General features: G+C 41.2%; 1 protein-coding gene across 1 annotated transcript in view; it reads left to right on the top strand.

Moving 5' to 3' along the window:
- The window catches only part of FER1L6 (fer-1 like family member 6), a 777,028-nt gene that overhangs the window by 406,474 nt on the left and 350,024 nt on the right, over positions 1-20,530 (top strand). The window contains exons 8-11 of the mRNA XM_078686795.1: positions 1,883-2,039; positions 2,178-2,364; positions 10,949-11,141; positions 17,883-18,232. Coding sequence (XP_078542921.1) covers positions 1,883-2,039; positions 2,178-2,364; positions 10,949-11,141; positions 17,883-18,232 — 887 coding nt within the window. The remainder of the gene's footprint in view (positions 1-1,882; positions 2,040-2,177; positions 2,365-10,948; positions 11,142-17,882; positions 18,233-20,530) is intronic.

Raw genomic sequence — 20,530 nt, 5'->3', positions numbered from 1 at the left:
GATTATAAACTTGAACAAATAGTGTCAGGCATCAAAAGTGGAAGAAGCAAGATGAAGTTACTCATGGAGGTGGGTTGGCAGGGGGTTGGGGGAGGGAGGGTTTCAATAGACCACTCAGCAATCAGGGCCACACATCAGAGCAAAGAATACCAGTTAAGTGTGAGATGCTATTCCTGGGTCCAGCGGCAGATGCTGGGAAGGAGATTTCCATTGACCAATGAAATAGCAAGCAGGGTATGTGTTCTAAAAAAAAAGAAAGAAACAGAAGGCAGCACTAGAATGAGTAAGATGTGTTCACTCTAAAGGGTTGGAACAGTAAGAATATTCCAGTGCTCTCTAGGATGCAAACTTATGAGATATTGAATATTCAACATTAACCAGAAGTTGAGGCCCAAAGGGCTGCTCTGAGGTCACTAAGGAAGTCTTACTAATATGCCTTGTTTAGAGAGGCAGGCCACCATTTTAACGCGAATTAAAGTGTGTTCACGTATACAACACACATGGTAAAGCCTGTAGGCCTGACCTGTGATTCAGACTTGCCCATGCTGCACAAACCAACTGGCTTTGTTAATACTGGGTTGGTAACTGGGGAGTCAGCAGAGACAAACGTTTCTGAAAAATGGATGCTGCATTAGCAAGCATTGGAAAGTCAATAGATTTGGCCTTGGCAAGCTGTGGTGATTATTTTCTTTTTTTTTTTTTTTTTAAATATTGCGAACGTATATTACAAAAAAAGAAGAAAAAAATCAAATATGTCTCCACCTACACATGTTGTTTGTGACCACAAAACCCTATGATTTAAACTTATTTTGCCATGTATTAAAGACATTCCAAACCCAAAGATGGGTTCCATGACTCATTATGAATCGAATGAAATGGGAGTCTCCTCCTATTTGTGATGCTATTTGTGGTTCACAATGAGATGTATCTATGGTTTGCGACTGCAATTCCAATCTCAAACCATTGGCAGGTTACCAACTCCTCAAAGGGATTAGATTTGTGAAACAGAAGGTGTGGTGTGCCCTTTGGACTGTTTCCCCTTCGGGAATCTTGCCGGGAGCATCGGGGAAGCGAGCAGTGGACTAGGGCTTCCGTTAAGAAACACAGCCTGCTTTAAAAATAAAGTTTACCAAGTGGTAATGCAAACACAGGGGTGGTGGTGTGTTGTTCCTTACAGACTACCATCTCAGTGTTTGCAGCTCATCACAGGGGGTCACAAAAAATGATCTGCCAAATTAATATTTTTTAAGTAGGCCTTCTTGCAGTCCATTCCAAGATTTTGTGATGCAACTCATTAGTACATAGGTTGCATTGCAAAGTTATAGACTGGTCGTCAAAGAATGAGTGAGCAATATGTGACCACTTTTTGTGATCAGTCTGTTTGGCGATCTGGTTCCAGATTACCCATGTTTGGTAGTGTTTATGAGAGGGTTGAATGGCTGCAAAGGATGGGTGGGCAATTAATAAGAGACACTTGAGTGTAACAAAAAGCGAAGTTTGAGAGAGACAAGGATTTTGATTGGATAGTCCAAGGAAATTGTCAAGTCCAGATCTGCTAAGTGTTCAATTGTTGGACTCTGGCAAAAAGTGCTGATAGGAAAGATAGTAATAGAGAAAGTAAGGATTCAGTCTGGTGAAAAATTTGACAAGACAGTAAAGTGACCTTAAGTAAAAGGTGAAGAAAGGAGCCACCTTTGTGAGATAGCTGTGGAATAAAGCTGATAGGAATGGTGAGGTTTACCGACTTGCAGAAATAAACTGTGTGGATGCGAGGGAAGGAGATTAAGTCGCCAATTTGGGATAAAACTAGTAGGAAGAGAATTAAGAAGAACAATATCTGATAAAGATCTTGTTACAATTATATATGTTTTGGTTGTCTTAGGTCATCAGTTTTGTGACAAGTGGGCAGTGCTGACAGACCCTGGTGACATTCGAACGGGAGTGAAGGGATACCTGAAATGTGACATCAGCGTTGCTGGGAAAGGAGACTCCATCGCATCCAGTCAGAAAGCGAGTGACGCAGAAGAACAAATTGAGAAGTAATGCTTTCTCTTTCATTACTTTCCTTCATTAAATCCTTCCAAAGCATTTACAATTGATCTTAGTTCCCCGGCAGGGGGGTTTCATGTGGCCAGAAAGTATTTACATTTGTTCTGAAATATTTCTCTATTCATTAGGAACTTGCTGATACCTAGAGGGTTTCCATCTGAGCGGCCATGGGCCCGCTTCTATGTGCGAATCTACAGAGCAGAAGGACTCCCGAAGATGAACTCCAGTATCATGGCGAATGTAACCAAAGCCTTCATGGGAGACGGCAAGGACATGGTGGACCCCTATGCCGTGGTCATGTTTTCAGGCCAGATGGTAAGGATCAATAATTCAGTGGTAAGGAGAGATTCTCCCCTCTGAAATGAATCCCATCACATATTTTGTAGTTTTTGTCAGAAGTATTAATTTCTTTCCCTGTATGTATTTGTATCAGCAAGTAACATTTTTAGCAACATTTTTCTTATTTCGGTGCAAAGGACAGATGGATTAAGGGAAATTACAAAATCAGTCTGTGTATATATATTATGCATTAAATAATCCACTGTGTGAGAACAAAAAAACGACAAACAGATATGTAAATACAGTACAACAGAAGCAAATGCAGTGGAATAGTTTGGTGGGCGACTGCCTTCTCTTTTATGGTATACATACATGATTTACGTATACTGTTATGGGGGCTTCAGATTTAAATTATTCCTTTCCCATTAATCATATTACATATTGTTCATTATAATTTGTTAACGATAATACAAAACCGTAGAATTGTTTTAATGAGAACTACTGTTCCCCATGGGCTGTGTGACTCATGACATTTTTGGGGTGCCTGTGTTTGGCCAAGCAGGTAAACAACACGTGTTTTCTTGTGCTCATAGAAGCCTTTTTCTGTTTGAAGAACAATGTGCAGCTTCACAGTAGGCTGAGTAAACGAAAATGATTTGACACCCTTAGGGGAATGACATGTAATGATATCACAACTCGCTAATAGAATTATAGTTGCCCATAATATGCTTTTGTACCACAGTGTTGCCTATTGGCGCTAGGAAAACTGTCCCAGATAAGTCTGTTTGCTAGATAACTGGGTCTTGAGACGCTAATTAATTTGCAGGCATTTGTACGTTTTTGCTTTAATTCCTTAGGAAACAGACATCTGCCCCTGATGACTTATTTGTACACTCTGCTTTGCCAAAACGGATAGATTGCTAGCAGCATGGCCCGAACAGTTTCTAAAATCGCTTTGGATCATTGAGTTGCACCCTTGTTCCAAAGTCAACTAATGAACACAATCGAGGGCCTTTGTAACACGCTTCTTTGGGGGATCTTAGCACGCATGCGTCCTCGTGCTTTTTTTAATCTCTAGCATCTCTTCAGTAGATGCTCAAGAAGTGTTGTGTCAATACCATTTTCATAATCAGTCCTGGAAGAAGTAAGAATGAATCCCAGTTGGATCCAGTCAGTGCAGGCAGGCTATAAATTGGGAAATCCAGGTTATTGCCACAACCTGGTTGTAAAGATGTTATCTGCATCATATGAACCGTCCAGGTCTGCTCGTTTGGTATTCACTAGAGACTGACTGCTTTCTTTATTCCTGAGCTGCCAAGTGCTTCTGTGTAAGTGGGCGAACAGTTCACCTAAGTAGGAACCCCAGTGGTAACTTAAAGAGGACTAATTCAGGATAGGGCGGTTGGTATGGAAATGCATGTTTTAATAACCTCTTAACGGCCAGTGTGTCTGCACACACCAGTACCATATATTTTCTCCAGTATTTTCATGAAACTTGAGTAAACAATGAAATGACAATTCCCTTGTCATTTGTGGTGAAGATATGTGATACGGGTGCCCTGGGAATACTTTTTATTAAATTATATCTATGTCTGTCAATAGGACATGAAAAGTATTAGTGGTGCACACAGGATAAGTCCTCTTAATCAATGTGCACACATGTCTCTGAGCACCATTCTACTGTTAAGATGGCCCTGGGCAGATCTAACATCCTGCTTGCCTCCTGCTCCAACACCAAAAGTAAAGATGTCCTATGGTCTTGTGGATGTGGAGTCCAAGAAGACATTGGAATTTGGACGCCTGCAGAGGGCAGTATATAAAGCAGAAATCATGCCAGCTGTAAGCCTTGAGGCTGTGTTTACATCGAAGGACCAAGACAATGACGCATACACAGACACTGATGACCTGTGGGTATACCCTAAGGTGACCACATGGAGAGCGCTATCTGGTTGTAGGACTCACAGTTAGCAAAATATCAACTGGGAAAGAACTGTGACCAATACTCAAAGCAAAGCAGTTTTTTAAAAGTTTTGTGGTATTTCACACTCAATGGAATTGTTGAAGAGCAAATTGCATGGTAAAAGGACTGATTGAGGTGGCAGTTGAGAGGAGGTACAATATCAAAAGAATGGTTGGTGATTTGATGTGGGCATATTGCACCACCGAGAATGGAGTTACAAAAGGAAATCTGTTCAGTGTGATGAGGGGTCAAAAAGCAAAGACTAAACTGTCACCTGCATGGATGAAAGTGATTACAGGTCTTAAGGGAGCACATGGAGAAGAGGTAGAGTGTGCAGAGGAAAAGGGCAGAAGGATAAGAGTGTTATAAACTATAGGAAGGTCCACCAGGAAAAAAGTTCACATCCAATGCAGATTTCCAAAATAAACATTGAAATCCAGCCAACTCGTTTCGTTGCAAACACTCCTGGAACTTCATCAGGGCTCAAAATAGTATATGGTGAAGTATTTCTGGAATTTTATAATATAGCAGTGTATCCATAGTAATTTAGATGCAACGTCCTCCACATTAAGTATTCTAACTGTTTGGCATTATAACTTAGAATGGGCATCATCCGGCCCCATATTTGATACCATATTAAGTATCTTTGTCAAAGTGCCATGCGGTCTGCTTTCCGAAGGATAAGAGTGGGTGATTTAGTAAACGTAAAATCTTGACGCATTGAAGGTGGTCTCACAGAGTTTCTAGGTCCATTTAAAGTGAGAAGTGTACAAGGATTGTGTGTTACTTTGCAGAATGGGGAGTGATGGAATATGAGGAGAGCAGCGCTGTACGATAGGAATTCAAGGGTTGTTACAGAAGCTGGGGAAAGCAACTACAAGGAAGTGTTCACCAGGTGTAGTTGTTTCATGAATGATGGATGTTAATGACGTGTGGGGGAAAAAAATCTGGCAAATGGTGAGAGGGAAAGGTGTGATGAAGACAGTATGGGTGGTGCACAGAAGGGTAGTAGTAGTAGGGTACCTAGACCCAGAAATCCCCCAACGTACCTAGAGGATTATGTGTTGTATAAGGGTGATGCCCCATAGTCATTGAGAAGAGGAGGGAGATGTGGGCGTTCCTTTATTTTATGGTATGTGGTGGACGTACCTTTATTTTATGGTATGTGTTTTGTTAGACATTCACAGTGTCTATGTTGCTTCATATTCAGTAGGGAGCCATTATTGTATTACATTATGTTTTGGTTTTTCCTTGTTGTTTAGTTTGCTTCTGCTAAATGCCTTGATCTTGCTCTTTCGATATATGAAGGGAAGGAGATGTGTTGTGTTTTGATGGATGGGCTTGGGGCATGTGTTCCTTTAAACATAGAATGTGCTTGTGTTGTTCTAGTGTCTTGATCTTCTAGGATACAGTTGGATTTTCTCTTGAAGTGAAATGTACGCTGGCTGGCCAGGTAGTACCAACTGCAGTTATCTATGTATGTACTAAAGAAGATAAAACCCCTATGGAGGACATCCTTTACTGAGTCACAAGATCCAACCTAAGACAAATGTTGCTCATCTTACTCCATCTTGCTAAGGCTAATCCTTTATCTGTGAATGTCTATGGAAGTTTATTAACACTTGATAGATGCTAGGGCTGAACACTGCTTATAGATACAGTAGAATTAATACTTCAATACCGTTTTTATCTACCATGTCCATTTCTTCTTTCTGTACCAGCTTTTGCTGTAACAAAGATTGACAGGGATCAAGTGCATTCTTTTCATGGAAGGTGCCACACTGATATGTTATTGCTCAGTCACAAATAATTTAGAAGAATGACACGTTTAAAATGTGATGGATGTTTCTTGAGTTAAACAGATCCAAGTTAAGCATTGGGTTTACGATTGCCTTTTTAAAACAAGGTGGTACTTTTCCTCAAATCAGGAAAGAGTTGAAAGCTTCAGTGAATGCAAGGCTACATGTGGGTCTGTTACTTTCATTCTGTAAATTCTGGGCAGAATCACATCATTAGTAGTGGCAGGAGATATGGCTCCCCACGTAGTTTGTGGTTTATGATCAGACCCTCCAAGTGCAGCCTTTTACCCTTGGTTCCTTCTATTTTACAATTACATAACTTGGTGTAATTTTGATCTTTGGAGTTCTGTGGGTGTAAAATTGAATAAATATGCCCAATGTTAGATCTGTCAGCCTTAGGGTGGTCTTCTCCCAAACCTTTTGCCTGTTTCCCTCCACGTTTTTATTGGCCTTTGGAGTCTGTGCACTTTACCACTGCTAACCAGTGCTAAAGTGCGGGTCCTAAGTCCACTCCACTTCATTAAACATGGTAAAATTGGTTTACACCTGATTAGCATTTTTAATTTACTAATAAGTCCCTTGTAGAGTGGTGGGCCATACACCCAGAGATTGTAAGTTAAGTGCTACTCATGGGATTACAGCACTTATTGGGCTACCCACTGAAGTAGACCCTTAAAACATGTCCCAGGCTTGCCACTACAGCCTGAATTCAGTTTTAAACTGCCAATTCGGACATAACAATATAACCCCCTTGCCAAACTGTAAACTCCCCTTTTATTGCATATTAGTTACCCCTGAGCACGGACCTAAGTCTTGGCATACCCGGCGCACTTAAGGTAAGAAAACAAAAGACACACAATTGATGGACGGAATGCGGAAAAAAATCAAAACATTCACACCCAGTCAAGATATCTGGGTTAAATCCATCATTCCTTTTCTCACCATGCCACCCCAGTTTAGATCTGGTCATGTGCAAATCAGTCTTGACTATGTGCCTCATGGGAACAGTCCAGCCTGAACTGCCAAGCCAGGTCCTCCCTGGACCAGAAACAAGCATCCTAGGATCTGTTTCGGGGTTTCACCCCTCATCAGCCAGGATAGCTTGAATCCAGTGACACAGTGTACCCAGATCTCTTGACTGGGGGTGAATGTTTCGATTTTTTTCTGCATTCGGTCCATCAATTGTGTGTCTTTGCTTTCTCACCCTAAGTCCACCGGGTATGCCCAGACCTGGATCTTGGTCTCACTGTGCCACTGGATTCAAGCTATCCTGCCTGATGCGGGGTGAAACCCTGAAACCAGTCCTAGGATGCTTGTTTCTGTCCAGGGAGGACCCGGCTTGGCAGTTTGGTTCTGGACTGTTCTAATGAGGCACAGTGTTAAAACTGATTTGCATATGGCAAGGTCAAAACTGGGGTGGCATGCTGAACAAAAGAATGATGGATTTAACCCATATCTCTTGACTTGGGTGAATGTTTTGATTAGTTCTGCATTCCGTTCATCAATTAGTGTGTCTTTTTCAAAGTTAAATCTGACTGATTTTTGTGTCAAGATACCCAGGCTAAAGCACAGGTTAAATTAGTGACTTTTTGCACTTCACCCTGCCAGGGACTCGGGCTGTCGCTTGACCAGGGCTGGCACCCCATTCAACAGACAATCTAATTTCTCACAGCCAATATATTTGAAATTACATTGCTGGTATTTTAACTTAGTATTTGTTTACCCCATAATCTGCTATCATTTGAAGAATGAAGCAGTGTCATTGGAGTGTCCTGTAAGTGTCCTGAAATATTGATACTCTCGCCTTTCAAACAATTCTAGGTTTGTAATGTTTTGCCTAATCAACAGTGGGGATACATATCCTTCCAGCAGACCACAACATCACTCTTAACAGAGTAATACTGATTAGCCATCTTTCTGCTCAGTCTTTCACTCCTTCCCACTTTGTCTGAGAATTGGAAAATTGTTGCAACTTTTGTATTTGGCTACATATAAAAATATGACACAGTGGACTAATGTGCCTAGAGCAGAAGCAGTTTACATTTTAGCCAATTAAATCGGATAAAAATGATTGCCATTAATTTCCATATAATGATTAATGGCCCGTTGAGTCCGATGATCTTATACTATACTGCAAACATTAGGACAAGGTTAGCATTGTGCCTATTACAGCTCAGCTGGTGCGGTAAATGCATGCCATTATCATATATATTACAGTTATTAATTGCAAGAATACAAAATTGTTGAAGTGGGCCACAGTGGTCTTTAAGGTACAAATTCTTTATCATTTATCAGTTTTGTCATTTAGTCTTTATTCGATTATGAACAATCATAAACAACACATGTACAAAACAGCATTAAAACCAAATTTGTCATAATAAAACATATAAAAATATCAAAAGATAGAACTCATTAAAATCCATTTGCATGTCCAGTTCCAAATACATATAGGGGGACTTTTATCATCAAAAATAAATGAAATCATACTATAAGAATAAAACCTCAATTAGATGTGGCAAAATTAGTCACGTGAATATAGGCATATATTAACATATTTAAGTTGAAGAAAGACACCAGAGCTCAGAAACACCTGTTACAAGATGGCAAAAAGTATTAAAATACATATATGGTTGCATAATTCCCTGCATCCTAATCCTTCTTATAGACCAAGTCCAGCTCCAGAATTTTGCCATAGCAACAACTATGACTTCGCTGGTGTCAGACTTTAGAATACGCAACGCCAGTTGAGAGGATCTTGTTCCCATTTGTGCACAAACTGGCTTAAGCCATTTTCTGCGAGGTGCCTTATAAGCAGGGCAAACAAAGAGGATATGTGGCAAGGTCTCTTCCACACATGGGCAAGTATTGCAATATAAATCTAAGTCAGTCCCCCAGTTTTTGGTGAAAGATTTTAGAGGGAGGCTTCCCACTCTAAATTGGTGGTAGAGCTTCCTGTCCCCAAAACTGGTGATGGTGCCCAATAGGCCTCCAATCTATATTCCATTTTATGATTCATAAAGAGGCCTGTTAAGGAATCTCCATTCACCTGGGAAAAGGACTTCTGCCAAACCAATTCCCTGTATAGGGCTTTGAACTCCAATTTTGAGGGGAAAGAATTCCCTTCAGGGTTCAGCCATAGGTGGTTAAGGCCCATGTCCGATAGAGTAACCTTAATCTTATGTAACCATGGAATTTTGTTGGATTTATCGGCTTCTCTGATATGCTTAAGTGCCTGCGTGTAAGGAGCCAACTCCGGGGTAGTCCAAAGCCGTCGCCAATGGGCAAGAGGTCTAAAACCTCCTACCTGTTCAAAAGAAGTACACCCCAGATACATCAATAGCTGCCTTAATGGAGTGGACTGCGGGAGACCAGTCAATGCCCTTAAAAACTTATTCTGTGCTTGGACTAAATGTGATAAATGTGGTGGCTATAGGGGTAAATTTAGAGGTGATCTTTGTTCATACAGGCTCCTGCATGTACCAGGCTGTGACCTTATTCGTGTTGCAGAGTGACCGTCAATCATATGGGCCCTTAGTGATATCTTGCTTTTAGGAAGAAGACATATGTGAAGAGGAATACATGAAATGAGGTTTAGGAGAGATATCGGGGAGATCAGGAAGGTACTGGTCCAGAGTTAGGCAATAATCTGCCTATATATTAGAATATGCTAGAGGAAAGGAGGATCCTGCTGATTGGCCAAAGCAACTTCAAGGTGAATAGGAGAGGATTCTCCTACTCAAGCGGTGTCTGTTAAATGCTTGAATGTGGGGCAGACAGTTTCATTCTTGCAATCTGGATGTGATGGCCTGTCTTTGTAGTTTTTGCAGTGCATGTGCGGTAGAATTCAAACATTCACTCAACTTTGTGCGGAGATTTTTTTCACCATGGACTAACAACAGTTGGAGGCTAAAGTGGCCAGAATTTGTGTAAATCTTCTATGGGTTTGATTAGGGTCACACTGCTGCTGCATATACCTCAGGATAGATATGGTAAGTGCTTTTTAGTGAATTAGTTACTGAGTTTTTCTTTGAATAATCTTGTTGAAGACTCTTGTTCTGTACACTGTGGTATCCATTGCTGAGTTTATGAATTTGATACACCGTTTGAAGATGGGGATGTGGAGGTAAGGGATGGTGGGGTGAAGTGGAGTACATCTGGGGAGAGGAGCATGACAAAAGGCATGTTCTATTCAATTTGTACAGTGTATTCATCAAATAGGTGCAGACCTTTGGAAACCTGAGAAAATAGGTGGTGTTGTGATTAGACAATAGATCTAAACATTGTGTAGGAATTCATCAGAGGCCGAGAGTTAACAGTAAGCTCACAAGGAGAATCAATTATATTTTGAACATGATAACATATGAGGGTTAACTTGGAGCACAGTGATGAAAGGGAAGTCTACTTTGACCCATTGCTTGTAGTCACTTCAAATTGAGCTGATCTAGCTGAGAGTTGGCCCTGTGACGCCGGCAGAATGCTGCTACTTACCAATAAGAGTGCTGTTGGAAATTAAATCAAAAGGGAATAAGGATGCTAAGTATGATGAGAATATATCTAATGCTGTCATCATCAATCATTTCTACTAATACAGTTTTGGTTCAGTGTCTGGGTCGGTGAATTGATATAGGAGATGGAATTCTAGAAAGAGCTGGATTGGTGACCTTATGGTGTTTCAAGTATCTTGGCGGTCTAAGGACTTTCTATGGTGCAGGTCTGGGCACTGCTGGAGCCACTGGAGAGTGCTAAGAGTACCCTAGTGTATGTAAAGATCTGTCAGTCTCTGTTAATATCTCTTCGCATTTTGGAGCCATGTATCTGTATAATGTTTTCTGTGATATCAATATTTGCATTTTCACTACAGGGAAGAACAGCAGCAGTTAAGAGCTGTGCAGATCCTGTGTGGCACGAACAAATTATCTTCAAGGAAATGTTCCCGCCTCTGTGTCGAAAGGTTAAAATCCAGGTGTGGGATGAAGGCAGCATGAATGATGTGGCTTTGGCCACCCATTTTATCGATTTGAAGCAAATTTCAGATGAGCAGGATGGAGATAAAGGTAGGCGATTGACAATCTATATGTAAAAAAAATATGTAAAGTTACCATAGATAACTCTAGTGTCTCTATGTGGAAACAGGTAAGACGTAGTGTAGGTAGGATTTACGATTTTACTCAGGCAGATCAATTTCTATATCAGATAAGAATTATGCCTCTGTTTTTGGGAGGGTACATAACAATGAGTGCACTGGGGAAGGTAGTTCATGCTAGCTACAAGAGGCAATATGTTGAGGACTGCAAACAGTTGAGTGATTGAACAATCCAGTTTTTAACAGAACGATGCATAGGAAGGCTGACCATGTTCTAGAGTTTGAGGCCTTACACATGTGGTGTTATATACCCATGTCTTTGATGATGATTTCGAAGATGATTCATTTTAGTATATAATGGATGTCTACCTCAAGAAAGTAACCTGGATCTTTTATTCCAGAAGGACTTATCGATGGTGCACAGAACTTTAAATGTTATCCCAGATCCTAGCGAGAGTCAGTGCAGCGTTGTATGTCAGGTATATGTTGTATGACTTTTAGGGCTATCCACGTTGGCTTGTTCTGCGCAAATTGCAGTTTGTCAATTCACTTTTTCAGAATGCAAGTCTTATTGCAATAGTCCAGATATGGAATAAACAGAATTATGTTTAATTCCATTAAGCATTTTGTTGGGGTCAATGGTAAAGTCTTGTTAAGTACGGATAGTTAGTTGGAAGTTGTTTTCGTTGCCCTCTCTTTTACTTGGGCTGTGAAAGGAAGGCCTGAAACTAATATTACCTCATTAGTTGCGGACATTTTATGTGGAGTTGAGATGAGGCTACTGGAAAGTTCAAGGTCCATCATTTGTGCTTGCAACACCAGAATCTCTGGTACCAATCTGGCATGGGAATACACATTCATCAATGGTAGATATGGTTGAGAAAAATGTAAATGTTGGTTTGACATACAATTTTGCCTCCCTATTTGCAGGTAGATTATAGTGTCATGTGCACGCATCTGTAGCTCTCGGATGTGATGTTTAATTACCTTGATAATGACATTTTAGTACGTTGAGTAACAGTGGCAAATGAGAAATCAAGTTTTGAACATTTGAATGACACTTTATTTATATTCTGGTTTTGATTCAAAACCAGTGATGGTTTCTGAGCCTGAGGTTCCTATCCAATCTGCTGTATCATTAGCTGTTAGTGCCATCTGATGCTGCTGCTAGGTCAAAGAGAATCCGAGGATTTCAGAGAGCTTTTCCGAGGGCAATGAGGAAGTCCTCTCTTCCATTTGCCTCCTGCAGTTTCTGTCCCCTTCACTGCTCTGAATACTGATTCACAGATGTGTTTCAGGTCCACGTATCTGTGCAGTTGTGCTTCTACCTTTTCAAGTATTTCGCCAAGGTAAGGAAGAATGATGTGTGGCCTGTATTATGCAATGACTCAGAATTAGGCATTGGTTTCTTTGGTAAGTGAGCAGCTGTTTCTGGCTTCAGAAGGTTGGGAATATTTCTCTTATTTTCAGTGATGGATTCATGAGTTATTTAATGAGGGGGTTCGAAAATGTGTGACACCTTTTGATGCAAGGAATGGAGTAAGGTTCCAGTGGTAGAGCGGATGCTTTAGTTGTAAATGCATTTAGAGAAATACAAAAGTGATTGCCAGATTTTTCGAATGAGTGTCACGGACTAGAAATCATGGATATGAAGATATGAATTCACCAAAATGCCTGGGGTAGCGGAAGTGACATCACACATCCTTTGACCTTATTGATATCAAAGGAAGTGATATCATCTTCCTAGGCAGTGAGGTGACCTAACCGTAACCCGGATGGTCCCACAATAATTGACATCACTGAACTTACATTATAACTGTCATTAATATAAAAATACAAAAAAGTCTCTTTTGAATACACTTATATTAGGGTGCTACCATACCCTCTGAAAGTGATGGGGTGTAATACAATGCGTGCTCTAAATTGTACTGAGCAAAGCAAATGAACCGAAGCTCTTTTGAATAGGTTCAGGGGTACGGTTCTCCCCACAAGAAACTTTTGAAAAATATGAATCAAATAGTTCATTTAAAGCAAACTTTTCACATACATCTGTTATATACACATAGACTATGAAAAGGTAGTCATTAAATATATAGGCCCTCATTACGATGTTGGGCGGACTTGCGGCCGCCCGACATCATTTCAGTAAGGAAACCACCCGACCATAGGATGGCGGTTTCCCACACCGAATTAGGATGCGACCGCACATGGTGCCGTTGCACACTTCCATTGAAAAATTGACATTTTTGCACATCCCTGATGCAGGGATGTGAAGGGGGCACCATAGGTGCCCACCAGGGTCACAACCAGATGGCCAGGGTGGAAGGGGGCCCTGCTAGGGGCCCCCAAAGACACTTTACGACAGCAGTTGCAAGTCGGAAAGGCTGACATGGAACTGCTGTCGGAAAGTGCCATTATAATTCCAATGGTGGAAACGTCGTACGTTAGGGATTATGAGCCTCTTCCAACTGGGTGACGGGCTCCTTGAGCCAGTTGGAACCGAGTCGGATTACACGGCCGGTTTGAACTCTGACCACCGTCTGTGTAATATGGCTGTCGGAGTTTAATCCTTAGATGCTGGTCAGAAAGCCTCCAACCAGTGATCGCAGGCTTTCCGACCGACATTAAAATCAAGCCCTTAATACCTCTCCTAGTGTGCCGAACTAATAAAACCGGACGTTCCACAGGAGTTGACCCTTTCTTTCCAAAAATATTCAATGTGTAACCCTATATGCCAAAAATATCAGCCATTATGCCAGGGCCAACATTTTGCCTTGCATGCCCTGTGCATGCCATGCCCCCCCTAACTCCTGCATTTGACTATTAATGTTACCTACACATAATTGGTGCCCCTTCTGTCAGAATTTACCTCTAGCATGAAATGGCCAGCAGTTTGTTATGTTTGCCCCTGTCCTATATACCACAGCTGTCAGCCTTTATGCAATGAATCACCTTCAACATGCCAGCACCAGAATCTAGCCATGGGTGTTTCATGCCATAAATTACCTTCTGCATGCATGTGCCAGCCTTTTGCCATGGATGTCCCATGTATCAATTATTATCTCTAATTTGCCAGGTCCCTGTCTGTCAGTAATTGCCTCCAGTATGCCAGGGCCAAAATCAGAAACACAAGTATAGAAACTACATTCTCACTCATGCTTATTTACATTCATTCACACATCACACTCATTCTCACCTACTCACTGTTACTCAATCATTCTCATCCCCTTGCACTCATTCATCCTCACTCTCTTGTGCTCAATCTTACACTCACTCACACAGTTTCACTCATTCTTACACTGAATAATTCACACCTACACACTCACACTGACTTACGTTCATTCTTACTCTCACTCCATCATTCTCACTCATACTCACTTACACTTAATGACTAAGAATCTAATTTATTGCCACTCCTATCATTAACTGTCACTTTCACTTACACACACATGGTAACATAAACACATGCTACACATAAACACTCCATCTCTCACACAAACATACTCTCACCTGCAAGCATGGACACACCATACACTTAAAACATATTTTACTTACCTGATGCTCCAGTTTTTAATACACTATTAGTGAATAATATACAATTATTCAATGTTAGCATATTTAGAAATGAGCTGAAAACAAGGAGGGTGAAGCCGCCACTGTCCTCTTTGCAAACATTTTGCCTCCTCTCAGGCCAGGTTTTGCAAAGGTAGTGCCAGGGATTGCAGGGTACAAGTAGGGGTTGCAGCCGGGACTCCAATCCATCTTTTTTGCCCATCATGCCTTTCGAGTCAGGGAACAGCCATAGGCTAATCAGGTTTGCTCCTACTTCAATAGGATTGCTCTTTCTTGAGCTGCCTGGGCAGGTCCCCTCCAGATGGGAACATAACACCCCAGACGGGTTTCAGCCTTTTGGACCTCATCAAGGAGTTGCAGCTTAAGTCTAATGGCACAGTGAGCATGGGACCCATATCTTGCCATAGCCATCTTATTCATGGCATCTCACAAAAAAGTGATGGATGGAGCACTTGAATTAAGCCATTGGTCACTACTAAGGCACATTCCAGTTCATTGTTTTGTGCCTGCCATGCCGAGATCACCCATATGCACATCAGTTTTGATCCTGCTTCAATAGGAACAACCCAGCCTAGAATGCCAGTCATGGCTCCTCCAGACAGGAGCACAAGCAACAACAGATACGTGTTGGCCCTTTGGCATCATCAGTGAGATGCAGCTTGAGTCCAATAATTCTATGAGCACTGAGCTCATGTTTGATCATGCCCATCACACGTATGACATCACTTAGAGAACAATTAATACATTTCTTTGCATTAATTCATTCTCACATCATTTTTTATTTAAAAAAACTTACAGGTCTTCTCATTTGTTTAGCTGTTGTGCTTCTCCATTTTATAACCTGGTTGAAGAATGACAAGTTGTGATTGTCTATGGTCTACAGTGGAGAGGCAACATCCATAGCTTTGCAAGAACTTTGGCAAGGGGGGCACAGGAAGCACATCATACGCCTCATCACAATTTATTGACATTCCTACCCTGCCCCCTCCTTACCTGCATCAAATATTTGAGCCAAGAGAAGTGGTGTGTTATTCGACAAGGAGGGTTGGGTAGATCTAGACAGCAACAACTTCTATTACCCTGCTGTACGGTTATTTAAAAGTATCTTTAATTGCTTATTTAATAAATTGAGTATATATTTAAGAGAATACCTCCCATTAGAAATAACGGCTGTCCCAGTTAGTGATTTCATTTTATTGTTTATTTTGCATTTATTTTTTATTTATTTTATTATTATTATTTTTTTATTATTATTTTATTTATTTTATTATTATTATTATTATTTTTTAATTATTTTTCATGGTTTATTTATTTTTAAGATTGTAAATACACTTTGAAGGGGAAACTGAAGCTTAACAAGTGATTATGCGACAAACTAGTCACAGGCAAAGCTCTGGCTTGGCTCGAATCCTTTCTCAGTAACAGACTTTTTAAAGTCTTCTCGGACACCAATTGCTCCCTCCCAATACCATTGCAGTGTGGGGTGCCACAGGGCTCCTCCCTAAGCCCCACGCTGTTCAATGTGTATATGGCCCCCTTGGCTGAGGTAGTAGCCCCATTCGGTATCCAACTGGTGAGCTACGCTGATGACACCCAGCTAGTAGTCTCTCTCACCCAGGCAGATTCCCCTCAAAACAATCTTTGTAGCTGCCTGGTTGAAGTCGCAGGCTGGATGGATGCCTCCCAACTGAAACTAAACGGAGGAAAAACCGAGCTGATGTTGCTCGGAAAAAAGGCCTCCTTCAACACCCCTACCATGTGGCCCTCCTGTATGGGACCTGGACCCACCCCCAAAACGGAGATAAAAAGCCTAGGGTTCTGGCTTGACAATGAGCTATCTTTTAAAACTCAGGCGAAAAAGACAATGGCCACGTGCTTTGGCCTAATAAAAACTATTCGAAAAATTTTTCCCCAGTTGCCGGAGACTGCAAAGAAAACCATAGTCCAGTCCCTTATTCTATCCCGGCTGGACTATGGGAATGCCCTTTACTTGGGAGCCCCCATTTCAGTCATCCGTCAACTGCAGATAGCTCAAAACTCTGCAGCAAGGCTACTTACCGGAACTAGTTGTCGTACCTCTGCAGCCCCTGCATTGAGAGCCTTGCACTGGCTCCCAATGAAGGAGCGAATCCACTTCAAGACCCTATGTCTGGTACATAAGACTCTGTATGGGAACGGCCCCCCCATTCTGAAGGATATGATCAGACCCTATGTCCCATCCAGGCACCTTCGCTCTTATCATCAAAACCTCCTCATAACGCCTAGGACCAACAAAGTCCGGTCGGGGGATCGCCTTTTCTCCCGAAACGCGGCGAAACTTTGGAACGCCATACCATTATCACTTCGCCTAGAACCCAGCCTTCTGGTGTTCCGAAAACAACTAAAAACACTACTGTTTCCTAGGCCATAATCTGTTTTCCCTCTCCTAAATTCTGCATTTCCATCATTCTTTAAGCGCTGGAATGCTCTCGAGTAGCCATGCGCTATACAAGAACCTTTCCATTCCATTCCATTCCATTCCATTCCATTCCAACTAGTCTAAAAGCCACACTTGCACACCTTACCTGCATCAAATATTTGAGCCAGGAGAAGGTGTGTGTTAGTCTAAAAGCCACACTTGCACACCTTACCTGCATCAAATATTTGAGCCAGGAGAAGGGGTGTGTTATTCGACAAGGAGAGTTGGGTAGATCTAGACAGCAACAACTTCTATTACCCTGCTGTACGTTTATTTATAAGTATCTTTAATTGCTTATTTAATAAATTGAATATATATTTAAGAGAATACCTCCCATTAGAAATAGCGGCTGTCCCAGTTAGTGATTTCATTTTATTGTTTATTTTGCATTTATTTTTTATTTATTTTTTATTATTATTATTTTTTTTTATTATTAATATTTTTTTATTGTTTATTTATTTTTAAGATTGTAAATACAATTTGAAGGGGAAACTGAAGCTTAACAAGTGATTATGCGACAAACTAGTCTAAAAGCCACACTTGGCCACAATTGCCAACAATAGACAAACACAGCTAATTGGAACCTTGGCCATTTTGCTAACTAGATTTATAGACATGATTTAAAAGATATGAGCGAGAGATAGAATCTGATCACATGTTGTACCTCTGCCTCCATTCCAGGGTTCCTTCCTACCTTTGGACCATCTTGGATCAACCTGTATGGCTCCCCTCGGAACCACCAGTTAATCGATGACCACCAAGAGCTTAATGAAGGATTTGGTGAAGGGGTCTCCTTTCGAGGACGCATCCTCATTGAAATTGCAGTGGAAATCCTGTCAGGTGGAGCCCAGGAATCAAGGTTTTCGAAGATTATTAAGGACATAAAGCTACCTGGAAAGGATGCAAAAGCTGGCAAAGGTTCTGGAAAAGAGAAAGGAGAAAAGGGAGCTGAAGAGGCAAAAACATCTCCTGCAGCTGATAAGACAAATTCAACTCAAGTTGAAGTGGAACATTTCGATGTGCCTCCAGAGGTTAGTGAAGCAATATTCATGAGTGTGTTCAGTGACTTAACAAGTAGCCAATCAAAATGCCCTGAAATCAAGTTGAGACCATGATATAACCTAGATGACTCAGTTTTCCATTATTTTTATGACTGTTTTAAAGGAATAGCAGATGAGGACCTCATGTTGATGCATCTGCCTCATTTTACTGGCTATGTCAAATACTCAGACCATAATGTTGTCTTTATTCTCCCCTTGTTTTCTGCATATTACTATTGCTTCCTTATATTTGAAAAGACCAATTTGAATTAATTTACTGCCTTTGACTTCATCGCTTCTACTAGCAGTTTGGATAGCTCTTCCCAGGGAAGCACCTTTTCTAAAGTAAATCTCTCCTACTTCCAGTCTTATATTTGTATATGTATTGTCAGGTGTCCCCTAGGTCTTTCTTCCATCCATTACACTTACAACTTCCCAAGTCTCTCCAGACAGGATTCTATAGTGAGGGTGGAGTCAATGAAGGAGTGGCTGAACGAAATAATGCATTTTACTGGTTTGGGTGACAAGGTGCTTAGCAGTGTATGTTGTAACCAATTTATTATTTAGTGAGATAAGTAGTAAGGGTAACATGTTGGCTTTTGTCATAGCCCATTCTGAAAGCGATAACAGCATTCATCTCCGAGAATCAGTGGTACATGCCTCACAAACGTTTAGTAGTATCCAGAAATCAAAGAACCAGGATCTGAAAACCCAGCAAATGTGTTCTCGTTCAGATGTGAGTGGAGGCACCACCACCTTCCAGATCTAAACATTTCCACTGCACAGATATTCGCTAGCAGTAGTCGGCAGTGGGAAAACCACTCGACTACACGGTTGTCCCTGGGAAGTAGAAGAACAGTGGCTCCTGGCAGATGCAACAATAATTTCACATGACAAACTGAAAAAAAGCTGTACCCACTAGGCAAATGTTATAAAACATATAAAATGAATTGAAGCATAAGTGTACAAACAAGTGCTCGGTGCTCAATTGATCACACAGTTTACAATGCCAAAACCAGTACAGGACTGTGTAGATAAAAGCAGTAGAGTAGTTAATTGATATTATACAAGGGACAACTCTGAGTAAATGGAAAAGACGGACGCAGTTCATCAATTTAGTGTCCTCATTGCAAGGGTTGTCAATTGCGTTTCAACCCAGCACTATTTAAGGGTCATCATCAGGAGTAGAAAATCAATTAAAGAAATGTCAGAGCAAGGAACATGTTGGAGCAACAAATGAACAAATGCCGAAAAAATACCAGCCACCATAAAGTCAAAGGCAGGTGTCCGGGCAAAAGTCAAGGATCACTTGCTGCGTTCCAATAGCAAATTATTGTTGCATCTGTCAGGAACTACTGCTGTTGTCCTGTTTACTTGTATATGCACTAGTTAAAGGTGGCTATTGGGCTGTCCCTGTGTTAGTTAAGTGGTATATGTGTTCATGGCACCTGATCTTAGTCTTGGCTTCCAATGCCACCAGTACAGTATCCCATTCCGCATGTCCTAACCTCTATTTTGCCCCAGTCCATTTTAACATCTTCCAGCCATATTTAATATTTGGAGCATTTTTGGCCTTCCATGCCATGGCAATATTGCACTTAGCAAGTACCAATGCCAGGTCCCACATTTACTAGCTTCTTTGGAAGCCAAAGTACAACGATGGTTGCACAGATATGAGCAGTTGAGTTGCTAATTGCTATGAAGTCAATACTGGAGCAAGAGGGAACATTTAGAGGAACTATTCTGAGCTTTATGATTTTGGTTTACATAAACTGAGCATGAACACATGCATCCTGAAAGAGAAGGCTGCACTCTACATTTAGGGTCAATTCTTAGGCAGGTCAAGATGAGACCTACGCTATCACTCACGGGACCATCAGAAACGACAGGGTCAAAAATAACCCAACAATTAGCAAAGTCTGCAAATGTGCTAGAATCAGAAAAGTGCAAAATGCCCGGCCACTTATGGCAGTAAAAATCTCTGTCTGGGATCTGTTAATTTTAGGTAGATCATTATCCATCAAAAGATTTCTCAATGACAGTTTAAACGTATCTATCATGATGTAAGAGGAGAGGGGAGGTTTGGAAAGGAGCATTTGTGTGTCATGCGGATACAGTGGGATAAAGTGCAGTGTGAAAATCTCAAACTCTGAGAATTGTTTCCTCAGCACTTGATGGATGACACGTGTCTACGACTTATGTGCAGCATAAGAATCTCTAGTCTCCTATCTATGCACTCCCCAAGCTGCTTGAGTCCACACTCAAAAAGTCAATCCAGTGTAGATTTTT

The sequence above is a fragment of the Lissotriton helveticus genome, chromosome 4_1, assembly GCF_964261635.1.
Source record: "Lissotriton helveticus chromosome 4_1, aLisHel1.1, whole genome shotgun sequence".
Lineage (NCBI taxonomy): Eukaryota > Metazoa > Chordata > Amphibia > Caudata > Salamandridae > Lissotriton > Lissotriton helveticus.
This window is presented reverse-complemented; position numbering and strand designations above follow the sequence as displayed.